The sequence below is a fragment of the Delphinapterus leucas genome, chromosome 9, assembly GCF_059928025.1.
Source record: "Delphinapterus leucas isolate spDelLeu-1000000601 "Yukka" chromosome 9, BTC_Dleu_Yukka2, whole genome shotgun sequence".
Classification (NCBI taxonomy): domain Eukaryota; kingdom Metazoa; phylum Chordata; class Mammalia; order Artiodactyla; family Monodontidae; genus Delphinapterus; species Delphinapterus leucas.
Genome location: NC_143137.1, coordinates 50,872,754 through 50,886,336, shown reverse-complemented (window position 1 = coordinate 50,886,336; position 13,583 = coordinate 50,872,754). Strand labels below are relative to the sequence as shown.

The 13,583-nt window shown below is 42.8% G+C and overlaps 1 protein-coding gene across 1 annotated transcript in view; it reads right to left on the bottom strand.

Annotated features, from left to right (window-relative positions):
* The window catches only part of GSDME (gasdermin E), a 142,542-nt gene that overhangs the window by 77,093 nt on the left and 51,866 nt on the right, over nucleotides 1-13,583 (bottom strand). The window contains exon 3 of the mRNA XM_089917603.1: nucleotides 3,263-3,455. Coding sequence (XP_089773729.1) covers nucleotides 3,263-3,455 — 193 coding nt within the window. The remainder of the gene's footprint in view (nucleotides 1-3,262; nucleotides 3,456-13,583) is intronic.

The window sequence follows — 13,583 nt, the reverse complement described above, 5'->3', positions numbered from 1 at the left end:
ATAAAACATGAACCTGAGTCATTATGGAAAGGTCTTAGCCTGTTTTCCATCAAGAATGTTTTAAGATAAACATAGAGCTCTCATTCAAAGGGGTCATGTCCAGGTATCTGCAAAGTTAAGTCCTGTGGTCCTATGGATTGCCTTCATGCTCAACAATGCTACATAACTGTTGTATATGAACGCACCTGTTTTTTCAAGGACAGATGAAGTTTGTTTTTGAGATGTGCACACATCTCACTGACAATAAAACAAATACTCTGAATTCCAAGGGCTAAAATAACTTGTATACAGATGACAACTTATCTAAATGACCTGAAATAAAAATGATGGCAGATAAGCCCTTGAGAAAGACAGTACTTAAGCATTACTAATCACCACCCCCAAGGCTACACACGTGTCAAACAGCCACAGCCTTATCAATCTGATGATGTTGTGGGAGTCCAAAAACAGGTAGACCATGTAGATTAGAATTTATTAGTCCAGCGTGAAGTAACAAGAATGTTAGCTTTACATGATCTCCATCCTATGGTCAAGTCTTCCTCCTCTTCTCTCCTCTGTTGCTCAACTTTACCTTTTAGCAACAAAACAAGGAAGCGGTGACTCTGTGATAAGATACCTCTTCCATTTCTAGACTTTAAATTTGTTCTTTACCATGTTCCTGGTGTTGCCCCTACCCCTCTTCCCCTACCCAGGCCATCTTTCCCAATCACCTGTAGAAAGAACAGAATGTCTAAACTCTCCCCAAGTGATCTCATGCCCTCGTGTGGGCACCTCCAGGTGGGCAGACCAGCTATTCACATGTGCTTGTTCAGGACAGCGCCTGGAACACTGTACACCCCCTAGGTACCCTCACTGGGGACCCAGATTCATGCCTCTGCCTTTGTATCTCCTGCTATAATTTTAACTATTTTTATCTCAGCCAATTCCTTTGCTTCACAGTCACTTCAAGAATCATGTAGAGGAAATAACAGGAGTTTTGGAGCCAGAAAATCCTGGGATGAATCCCAGCTGCAGCACCCAAATTGAGCTCCGGGACTGAGAACAAGTCACTTCCTTCCCTGAGCCTTAAATCCTCAAACCTAAAAAGAGACAGCTGTGCAGAGTAAATGAGATGACGTCTATGAAGTGCCTGGCACACAGGAGGTACTCAGCACATGCCTATCTCCTTCCCCTCCCTCTCTCCCCCTTATAACTGCTGGCCCTAGCATCTTTCTCTGAGACTACTTTTTCCCATCTCTACTCACTGACTTCTCCCCATATGCTTCCTATTGGCACTAACTTCTACACCTGAATCACGAAGAGTGTTTGAGAAACCTATAACGGGAAACGTGATGATAGAGCATTGCCAAACTGTGGTTTTTCAAATAGAAATAACAAGACTGCAGGACAGGATTACGCTCTAGAGGGCTGCCTAAAGACTGAGCGAACAGCTAGCTCTCCTGTCCCTCTTCCCCCTTATTTGCGAGACTTAGCAAATAAAAATATAAGACTTCCAGTTAAATTTCATTTTCAGACAAACAACAAATATCTTTCCAGTGTTGTCGTAGAGAAGGAAAATGCCTCTCTAGCAAAGAAGAGCGGAAGAGGAAAGATAATTAAGGTCATGACTATCAGAGAAAGAGGTGGCTGTCCCTTCCACCTGGTGTCACCAGAGAGAGCTTAAAGTTCTCTGACCGAGAAAGGGAATTCCTGCCTGAGTCCTAACTCAGTAGAGTCCTGGAGTTCTAGAAAGTGCCAGGAGGCAAGAGTCAAACAGCCACCATGGTCTTTCAACTCCCTTAAGCATCAGCTTAGCGGAGAGGTGAATGGGTTTTGAAGACTTCAGTTGCCCAAGCATGCTCGATATCTGTACAAAACCCACCCACCAAATGCTTGACACCTGAGTTTTATGGTATTTTTTACTCATTAATTTTTAAACCTTATTTTATTCAATGAGCAAACCTATTTTATAGTTCATATAATCCTAAGAACATTGGAAAAGAGGAGATAAGCTACCTATACTTAACACAAGTGAGTTTTCTCTTTATTTGGGTTGACATTTCCCATTTTAAAAGAAAACGGGTGATAAAATTACACAGGAAAATGCACCTATGTTACTGTACAAATGGAAATGTCATCTCTTGTCAGGATTACAGTAACCTCTCAATTGGACGCCCAGCTCCCACCCATCCAGTCTCTCCTCAGCCCAGGGGCCAGAAGGATCCTTCTAAAACATAAGTCAGGGCCTGTCACTTCCCTTCTCAAAGTCTTCCAGTGGCTTCCCACCTCACTCCGAGGACGAGTTAGTCTTTCCAGTGGCCTGCAAGGTCCTACGGGACCTGCTACTGTTCCTTTACCCACTCTGACCTCACCTGCCCTTGCCCTATTTACTCAGCCCCAATCACACCACCTCTGCCTACAGCCTTCTTGCCCAGGACACTCCTATGCTCGCTCCCATCCCCAGCTTCAGGTCTTTGCTCTGATGCCATCTTCTCCAGGATGCTTTCTCTGGCCACCTTTTCAAATCACAGCCCCCGTCCCTGGCATGTTCTATCCCCCTTCTCTGCTACATTTTTCTCCATTCCAGAGAGCACCATCAACCTACTATATACTTCACTTAGTTGCATGTTTTGTGTCTCTGCCCCCTAGAATATAGGGCAGAAACGTTGGCATTCTGTTCACTGCAGCATCCCCAGCATGTAGAACACTATGTGGTACATCGTAGGCACTCAGCAAAATTACTTACAGAATGTTGAATAAACATAAGGTAAAAATAACGAGGTATTATCATTTTACTGGGGTAAAATGTATTTACTGAAATCTAAACAATGAATAAATGTGGGGTTTTCTTTAAGACTTCAGAGTTAAAAACCAGCTCTTCCCCTGAAGCCCCCCACACCTGCTTTCTCCTTTTCCTAATCAGAAAATCATAAAGAGCCAGGGCAGAAGGAGGATTTTTCTACTTCTGATATTAATATTCAGAAATGTAGGACAGAGCGTTCTCACTGTTGCTATTTTATAAATCGTATGATTTCTTTAAAGTACACATTTGTCTGAAGCAACATCCTTCTAAAATGCTTCCCAAGTCTCCCCTCTCAGGCTAAGAACAGCCAACGTCCAGACTAAAGGATGCACTGCTCATCAAGTTTCAGCACATGGGCATTTGGTAATGTTTGCTGATTGGCCACGATCCCAATGTCACCCTTCTAGCCAACGACCCACAGAACGACCTTTCAATGAGAGACATGTCAAAGTCCAAAATGCCAAGCAGAATTCCCATTACCTCTCCTGGGCAACTCCAATGAGCTGCTGCAAGTCCACCTCCTGCTTCCTCAAGGTTCCAAACGAGGACTGACTCTCCACGAGGCCTCTGCCACCAATGTTCAGCTTGACCTTCCCCATTGCCGTCTCCAGGGTCCCACTCACATGGTTTTCAAACTTGCCCTCGTACTTCACAAAGTCCGACTCCACGACCACTACAGTGAATGAGACATGCAGAGGAATCTAATGACAAAACGGCCACCTCTGTGCCTCAGGTCACCTAGCTTTCCAATCCCGCAGAAACCCGTGGGAAACATGAGGTCTGCACGCAGAATGGAAAGCTGGTGGCCGCACTGTGTGTATGGGCAAAAGAACCCGGGTGCTAAGAGCGTGGCATGCACTGGTGGCCAGGGACTCTACTGGGCACTTTTTTGTTTTTTTCATCTTTCAATTCCAATATACACACATATAGACAAGTGCACAAAAAGTATCTATAGAGTTTCATGAATAATTTTAAAGCAAACATCTGTTTACTATCCAGGTAAAGAAATAGGACATGTTAAATATGTACTTTTCCAGGATGAAGGGACTAGATGAGGACGACACCAAGGCACAGAGAAGACAGCAGCCCAGCACTCTGCCCAGGGAGTGGCCTGCCTGATTCAGTATCTTGCAGGTCAGGCGCCTGAACCTGTCCTCGGGCATCCTCCCTTCTCACTGGTGGCCTTGGAGAACACTGCCCTGGCCTTCATTACCATCTCCATTGAAACAGTTCTCCCCATATTTACCTGTTTATATCTGACCTCCACCCAGTCTTTCAATTCCTTATCAAGCAATTCCTTATCTCTGTGATCCTGATAAAGTCAGTGGGCATGCCCTTCCTCCCTGCTTCAAACACCATCTTGGAACACATAAGCTCCAGACTCTCCATTCTTCCTTCCTGGCTTCCCAGACACTGAGAAAGATGCCACCACCCAGCTGGTGTCCCAGCTTCAATCAACTCACCTGGTCACACCAGGCGATGGCTATCAGATTGCCTTCAGGATCTGCCCTTTTTTGTCTGAACACTAAAGATAAATATCTGATGATCTCAGATTTGAACTGCTAGCCTTCACATGTCTCCAGATTCTACTGTTCTCATTTTTAATTGAACCAAATACTACCATAAAAATGGTCTCAGTCACCATCATTCAGGAAGGTTACACTGAGAGTCTCTTAGGAACTTCATACTTGGCCCTTTCCATTTTCCTGACCCAAGGCTCTCCTGGGCTCCTGGCGGCACTTCATAAGGGATTCAAATCCAACTGGAGTCTGAAACGTTTCTTTCCATCCAGCCACTGCCCCCAACACCTGTATTTCTTTCACCCCAGGCAACAAAACCTATACCTCAACCAAGGTTAATGAGAATTAATCACCATTCATTATCTGTGAAATTTACAAAGTAGAGAATCATCTCCATGAAAAATAAGAAGCTTATGAAAATGCCCCCAAGTCACAGCCTTCTCCTAGCCACATCTTGAGAACACAAACACTCTGGGAAATGCTTTCGGAAGCAGCATATAGCAGCTGTTAAGAGCTCAAGATTTTATCACTAGTCTAATATACCTAGCCAGGAGACCCTGGGTAACATCCATCACCCTGAACCTCAGGTTTGTCATATGTAATTTGGAGATAATTAATAATACCTACCTGATGGGTTCTACTGGAAGTTGATGTATGTAAAGCATGTAATACAGAGCCTGGCACATAGCAAGTGCTCAATCTATCCACTGGGTTTAGGCCAAAGCAACATCATTTCCTGATAAACAGGACAGTCCTAGATTGTATAAAGTACTACACAGACAGAAATTCTACCCTTAGATCCCTGTTCTGGCCCCAATCAGGCTTACTACCACTCCTGAAAACTCTGACCCCAAAACTGGATCCCACAGCAGGTAAGGACAATCAAGACTGCCTGTGTACTGCAAAATGCCACACTAGACACACCTCCGAACCAGACGTCGTTTGTGCACACGTCTGCATCGAGTTATCCACTGCTGCAGGTGGAAGGGAAAAGTGAGGAAGCCAACAGGCCATCGGTAGGACAACCAAGTCACCACCCTCCAACCTCCGCACCCCTGGGCAACATAACACTCCAGTGTGGTTGCCAGGGGCAAGAATAACAAAGGTGAGGCATCATGAATCTGCTCAGAAGACAAAGTAGTGGGCACCTCTCATCACAGCCCTAACAGCAACAGGACACAGAACCAGGCATGAGCTCTGGCCTCAGATGATGAGCATGTGTGGGACTTGCTAATCTGCAGGGACTGCAACCAGCCTGACCATCTAACAACAGCTCTCAGGGCACCACGAACGAAGCACCTAACAAGCACAGAGCGGTGAAATTCCAATTACTCAGGGGTCCATGGTCTGTTCTGGGAATTTTTTTTTCTCTTGCCTTTCCTTATATTTAGTTATTACACTACTCAGTAAGAGTTCTACCAGACATCCAGGGGGAAAACGTGACATACAATTAATATCAATTCACTTGCCCATTGTTTGACAGCTCTGATAATGAGCCTGGCTGAAGAAAGTATTGGCTAGAATGCTGAGCTGGAAGAAAGTTAGGAGATTATTTGTCAACTCAAATTACCTCCTCTATCACTTTTTCCCTTTAAGGGAGATGCAATCACAAAATGAGAGAACTTTAGGGCTGAAAGAAGACTCAAACATCATCTAGTCCAATAATTAAGAGCTGATGGTGCTTTCATATATCACCATGTTCCAAAAAGCAGTGTAGGAATAAGTACCAAAAGTCTTCGAAAAGTTCCCAACCTCTGGTCCAGTAATTCTATCTTTAAGAATCTATGCCACCCCAATGTTCATAGCAGCATTATTTACAATTGCCAAGACATGGAAGCAACCTAGGTGTCCATCAACAGAAGAATGGATAAGGAAGATGTGGTATACATACATACACACACACACACACACACACACACACACACACACACACACACACACACACAATGGAATACTACACAGCCATAGAAAAGAATGAAATTTTGCCATTTGCAACAACATGGATGGACTTGGAGGGTATTATGCCAAGTGAAATAAATCAGAGAAAGACTGTATGTTATCACTAACATGTACAATCTAAAAAATAAACTAGTGAAAATAATAAAAAAGAAACAGACTCACAGATATAGAGAACAAACTAGTGGTTACCAAAGGGGAGAGGGAAGTGGGGGAGGGGTAAGATGGGGGTAGAGGATTAAGAAGTACAAACTGCTATGTATAAAATAAATAAGCTACAAGAATATATTACACAGCACAGGGAATACAGCCAATATTTTCTAATAACTATAAATGGAGTATTATCTATAACAATTTTGCATCACTATATTGTACACCTGAAACTAATATTGTAAATCAACTATATCTCAATAAGAAAAAAGGGAGACCTTCAAGATGGCAGAGGAGTAAGACGTGGAGATCACCTTCCTCCCCACAATTACATCAAAAATACATCTACATGTAGAACAACTCCTACAGAACACCTACTGAACGCTGGCAGAAGACCTCAGACTTCCCAGAAGGCAAGAAACTCCCCACGTACCTGTGTAAGGCAAAAAAAAAAAAAGGAAAAACACAGACAAAAGAATAGGGACGGGACCTGCACCAGTGGGAGGGAGCTGTGAAGGAGGAAAGGTTTCCACACACTAGCGAGCCCCTTCACTGGCAGGGATGGGGGTGGGCAGGGGTAATTTTCAGAGCCACAGAGCACAGCACAGCAATAGGGGTGCAGAGAGCACAGCGGAGAGATCCCCACACAGAGGACTGGCGCTGACCAGCACCCACCAGCCTGAGAGGCTTGTCTGCTCAACCGCCAGGGCAGGTGGGGGCTGGGAGCTGAGGCTTGGGCTTCAGAGGCCAGACCCCAGGGAGAGGACCGGGGTTGGCTGCGTGAAGACAGCCTGAAGGGGGCTAGTGCGCCACAGCTAGCCGGGAGGGAATCCAAGAAAAAGTCTGGACCTGCCAGAGGCGAGACCTTTGTTTCGAGATGCGTGAGGAGAGGGGATCCCTTCCCAGTGTGCCCACAGAAGGCAGAGCACCGCCTGAAAGAGCTCCAGAGACAGGCACGAGACACAACTATCAGCTTGTACCCCAGAGATGGGCATAAACTGCTAACACTGCTGCCGCTGCCACCAAGAATTCTGTGTGCAAGTGCGGGTCACTATCCACATCCCCCAGGAGCCTGTGCAGCCCGCCAATGCCAGGGTTCCACGATCCAGGGACAACTTCCCCAGGAGAACACATGGCGCGCCTCAGGCTGTTGCAACGTCATGCCGACCTCTGCTGGCAGAGGCTCACCTCGCATTCCAGTTACGACTACCGTACCCCTCCCTCCCCCAGCCTGAGTGAGCAAGAGAGCCCTAATCAGCCACTGCTTTAACCCCTCCTGTCTGGGCGGGAACAGACGCCTGAGGGCAGCCTACATGCAGAGGCGGGGCCAAAACCAACGCTGAACCCCAGGACCTGTGAGAACAGAGGAGGGGAAATTTCTCCGTGCAGACTCAGGAGCAGCAGATTAAATCCCCACAATCGACTTGATAAACCCTGCATCTGAAGAATACCTGAATATAAACGAATGTTCCCAAAACTGAGGCAGTGGACTTTGGGAGCAACCCTAGACTTGGGGTTTGCTCTCTGCATCTGATTTGTTTCTGGTTTTATGTTTATCTTAGTTTAGTATTTAGTGCTTATGATCACTGGTGGATATATTCATTGGTTTGGTTGCTCTCTTCCTTTTTTTTTTAATATATATATTTTTTTCTCCTTTTCCTCTTTTTGTGAGTGTGTATGTATATGCTTCTTTGTGTGATTTTGTCTGTATAGGTTTGCTTTTACCATTTGTCCTAGGATTCTGTCTGTTTTTTAGTTTTGGTTTTTTGGGGGTTTTTTCTTTCTTCCTTTCCTTCTGAGCCGTGTGGCTAACAGGGTCTTGGTGCTCCAGCCGGATGTTGAGCCTGAGCCTCCAAGGTGGGAGGGCCGAGTCCAGGACACTGGACCACCAGAAACCTCCTGGCCACGCATAATATCAATCGGCGAGAGGTCTCCCAGAGATCTCCATCTCAACACTAAGACCCAGCTCCACCCAACAGCCAGCAAGCTCCAATGCTGGATGCCCCATGCCAAACAACTAGCAAGACAGAAACACAACCTCACCCATTAGCAGAGAGGCTGCCTAAAGTCATACTAAGTTCACAGACACTCCAAAACACACCACTGAATGCAGCCCTGCCCACCAGAAGGACAAGATCCAGCCCCGCCCACCAGAACACAGGCGCCAGTCCCCTTCACCAGGAAGCCTACACAAGCCACTGAACCAACCTCACCCTGTGGGGGCAGACAGCAAAAATAATGGGAACTACAAACCCACAGCCTGTGAAAAGAAGACCCCAAGCACAGTAAGTTAAACAAAATGAGAAAACAGAGAAACAGGCAGCATATAAAGGAGCAAGGTAAAAACCCACCAGACAAAACAAATGAAGAGGAACTACACAGTTTACCTGAAAAAGAATTCAGAGTAATGTTAGTAAAGATGATCCAAAATCTTGGAAATAGAATGGAGAAGATAAAAGAAATGTTTAACAAGGACCGAGAAGAACTAAAGAGCAAACAAACAGTGATGAACAACACAATAAATGAAATTAAAAATACTCTAGAAGGAGTCAATAGGAGAATAACTGACGCAGAAGAACGGATAAGTGAAATAGAAGATCAAATAGTGGAAATAACTGCCTCAGAGAAGAATAAAGAATGAAAAGAACTGAGGACAGTCTCAGAGACCTCTGGGACAACAAGAAACGCACCAACATTCTAATTATAGGGGTCCCAGAAGAGGAAGAGAAAAAGAAAGGGTGTGAGAAAATATTTGAAGAGATTATACTTGAAAACTTCCCTAACGTGGGAAAGGAAATACTCAGTCAAGTTCAGGAAGTGCAGAGTCCCATAGAGGATAAATCAAAGGAGAAACAGGCCAAGACATGTATTAATCAAACTACCAAAAATTAAATTCAAAGAAAAAATATTAAAAGCAGCATGGGAAAAGCAACAAATAAAATACAAGGGAATCCCCATAAGGTTAATAGCTGATCTTTCAGCAGAAACCCTGCAAGCCAGAAGGGAGTGGCAGGACATATATAAAGTGATGAAAGGGAAAAAACTACAGCCAAGATTACCCAGAAAGGATCTCATTCACATTCAATGGAGAAATTAAAACCTTTATAGACAAGCAAAAGCTAAGAGAATTCAGCACCACAAAACCAGCTTTACAACATATGCTAAAGGAACTTCTCTAGGCAGGAAACACAAGAGAAGGAAAAGACCTACAATAACAAACCCAAAACAATTAAGAAAATGGTAAGAGTAACATGAATATTGATAATTACCTTAAATGTGAATGGATTAAATGCTCCAATCAAAAGACACAGGCTTGCTGAATGGACACAAAAACAAGACCCACATATATGCTGCCTACAAGAGACCCACTTCAGACCTATGGACACATACAGACTGAAAGTGAGGGGATGGAAAAAGATATTCCATGCAAACAGAAATCAAAAGAAAGCTGGAGTAGCAATACTCATAACAGATAAAATAGACTTTAACATAAAGAATGTTACAAGAGACAAGGAAGGACACTACATAATGATCAAGGGATCAATCCAAGAAGATATAACAATTATAAATATATATGCACTCAACATAGGAGCATCTCAATACACAAGGCAACTGCTAACAGCTACAAAAGAAGAAATCGACAGTAACACAATAATAGTGTGGGAATTTAACACCTCACGTACAACAATGGACAGATCACCAAGCAATAAATTAATAAGGAAACACAAGCTTTAAATGACAAAATAGACCAGATAGATTTAATTGATATTTATGGAACATTCAATCCAAAACCAGCAGATTATACTTTCTTCTCAAGTGTGCACGGAACATTCTCCAGGATAGATCATATCTTGGGTCACAAATCAAGCCTAAGTAAATTTAAGAAAACTGAAATCATATCAAGCATCTTTTCTGACCACAATGCTATGAGATTAGAAATCAATTACAGGGGAAAAAACGTAAAAAACACAAACACATGGAGGCTAAACAATACATTACTAAATTACCAAGAGATCACTGAAGAAATCAAAGAGGAAATCAAAAAATACCCAGAGGCAAATGACAATGAAAACACGACAATCCAAAACCTATGCAATGCAGCAAAAGCAGTGCTAAGAGGGAAGTTTATAGCTATACAAGCCTACCTCAAGAAACAAATATCTCAAATTAACAATCTAACTTTACACCTAAAGGAACTAGAAAAAGAAGAACAAACAAAACCCAAAGTTAGCAGAAGGAAAGAAATCATAAAGATCACAGCAGAAATAAATGAAATAGAAACAAAGAAAACAATAGCAAAGATGAATAAAACTAAAAGCTGGTTCTTTGAGAAGATAAACAAAATTGATAAACCATTAGCCAGACTCATCAAGAACAAGAGGGAGAGCACTCAAATCCATAAAATTAGAAATGAAAAAGGAGACGTTACAACAGACACTGCAGAAATACAAAGCAGCCTAAGAGACTACTACAAGCAACTGTATGCCAATAAAATGGACAACCTGGAAGAAATGGACAAATTCTTAGAAAGGTATAACCTTCCAAGACTGAACCAGGAAGAAATAGAAAATATGAACAGACCACTCATAAGTAATGACATTGAAACTGTGATTAAAAATCTTCCAACTAACGAAAGTCCAGGACTAGGTGGCTTCACAGGTGAATTCTATCAAACATTTAGAGAACAGCTAACACCCAACCTTCTCAAACTTCCAAAAACTTGCAGAGGAAGGAACTCATTCTATGAGGCCACCATCACCCTGATACCAAAACCAGACAAAGATACTACCAAAAAAGAAAACTACAGACGAATGTCACTGATGAATATAGATGAAAAAATCCTCAACAAAATACTAGCAAACAGAATCCAACAACACATTAAAAGGATCATACACCATGATCAAGTGGGAGCTATCCCAGGGATGCAAGGATTCTTCAATATATGCAAATCAATCAATGTGATACACCATATTAACAAATTGAAAAATAAAAACCATATGATCGGGCTTCCCTGGTGGCGCAGTGGTTGAGAGTCGGCCTGCTGATGCAGGGGACATGGGTTCGTGCCACAGTCCGGGAAGATCCCACATGCCGCGGAGCGGCTAGGCACGTGAGCCATGGCCACTGAGCCTGTGCGTCTAGAGCCTGTGCTCTGCAACGGGAGAGGCCGCAACAGTGAGAGGCCTGCGTACCGCAAAAAAATAAATAAATAAATAAATAAACCATATGATCATCTCAATAGATGCAGAAAAAGCTTCTGACAAATTTCAACACCCATCTATGATTAAAAAAACTCTCCAGAAAGTGGGCATAGAGGGAACCTACCTCAACATAATAAAGGCCATATATAACAAACCCACAGCCAACATCATTCTCAATGGTGAAAAACTGAAAGCATTTCCACTAAGATAAGGAACAAGACAAGGATGTCCACTCTCACCACTATTATAAAACAGAGTTTTGGAAGTCCTAGCCATGGCACTCAAACAAGAAATAGAAATAAAAGGAATACAAATTGGAAAAGAAGAAGTAAAACTGTCACTGTTTGCAGATGCCATGATACTATACATAGAGGATCCTAAAGATGCCACCAGAAAACTACTAGAGCTAATCAATGAATTTGGTAAAGTTGCAGGATACAAAATTAATGCACAGAAATTTCTTGCATTCCTATACACTAATGATGAAAAATATGAAAGAGAAATTATGGAAACACTCCCATTTACCATTGCCACAAAAAGAATAAAATACCTACGAATAAACCCACCTAGGGAAACAAAAGACCTGTATGCAGATAACTATAAGACACTGATGAAAGAAATAAAAGATGATACCAACAGGTGGAGAGATATACCATGTTCCTGGATTGGAAGAATATTATGAAAATCACTATACTACCCAAAACAATCTACAGATTCAATGCAATCCCTATCAAATTACCAATGGCAGTTTTTACGGAACTAGAACAAATCACGTCAAAATGTGTATGGATACATAAAAGACCCCGAACAGCCAAAGCAGTCTTGAGGAAAAAAAACAGAGCTGGAGGAATCAGACTCCCTGACTTCAGACTATACTACAAAGCTACAGTAATCAGGACAATATGGTACTGGCACAAAAAAAGAAACACAGATCAATGCAACAAGATAGAAAGCCCAGAGATAAACCCATGCACCTTTGGCCAACTAATCTATGACAAAGGAGGCAAAGATACACAATGGAGAAAAGACAGTCTCTTCAATAAGTGGTGCTGGGAAAACTGGACACCTACATGTAAAAGAATGAAATTAGACCACTCCCTAACACCATACACAAAAATAAACTCAAAATGGATTAGAGACCTAAATGTAAGACAGGGCACTACACAACTCTCAGAGGAAAACATAGTAAGACACTGACATAAATCACAGCAAGATCTTTTTTGATCCACCTCCTAGAGTAATGGAAATAAAAACAAAAATAAAGAAATGGGACCTAATGAAACTTAAAAGCTTTTGCACAGCAAAGGAAACCATAAACAAGATGAAAAGACAACCCTTAGAATGGGAGAAAATATTCGCAAATGAAGCAACGGACAAAGGATTAATCTCCAAAATATATAAACAGCTCATGCAGCTCAGTATTAAAAAAAACAAACCACCTAATCAAAAAATGGGCAGAAGACCTAAATAAACATTTTTACAAAGAAGACATACATATGACCAAGATGCACATGAAAAGCTGCTCAACATCACTAATTATTAGAGAAATGCAAATCAAACCTACAATGAGGTGTCACCTCACACCAGTTAGAATGGGCATCATCAGAAAATCTACAAACAACAAATGCTGGAGAGGGTGTGGAGAAAAGGGAACCCTCTTGCACTGTTGGTGGGAATGTAAATTGATACAGTCACTATGGAGAACAGTATGGAAGTTCCTTAAAAAACTAAAAATGGAATTACTGTATGATCCAGCAATCCCACTACTGGGCATATACCCGGAGAAAACCATAATTCAAAAAGACACATGCGGGGCTTCCCTGGTGGCACAGTGGTTGAGAGTCTGCCTGCTGATGCAGGGGACGCAGGTTTGTGCCCTGGTCCAGGGAGATCCCACATGCCATGGAGTGGCTAGGTCTGTCAGCCATGGCCGCTGAGCCTGCGCATCTGGAGCCTGTGCTCCGCAACAGGATA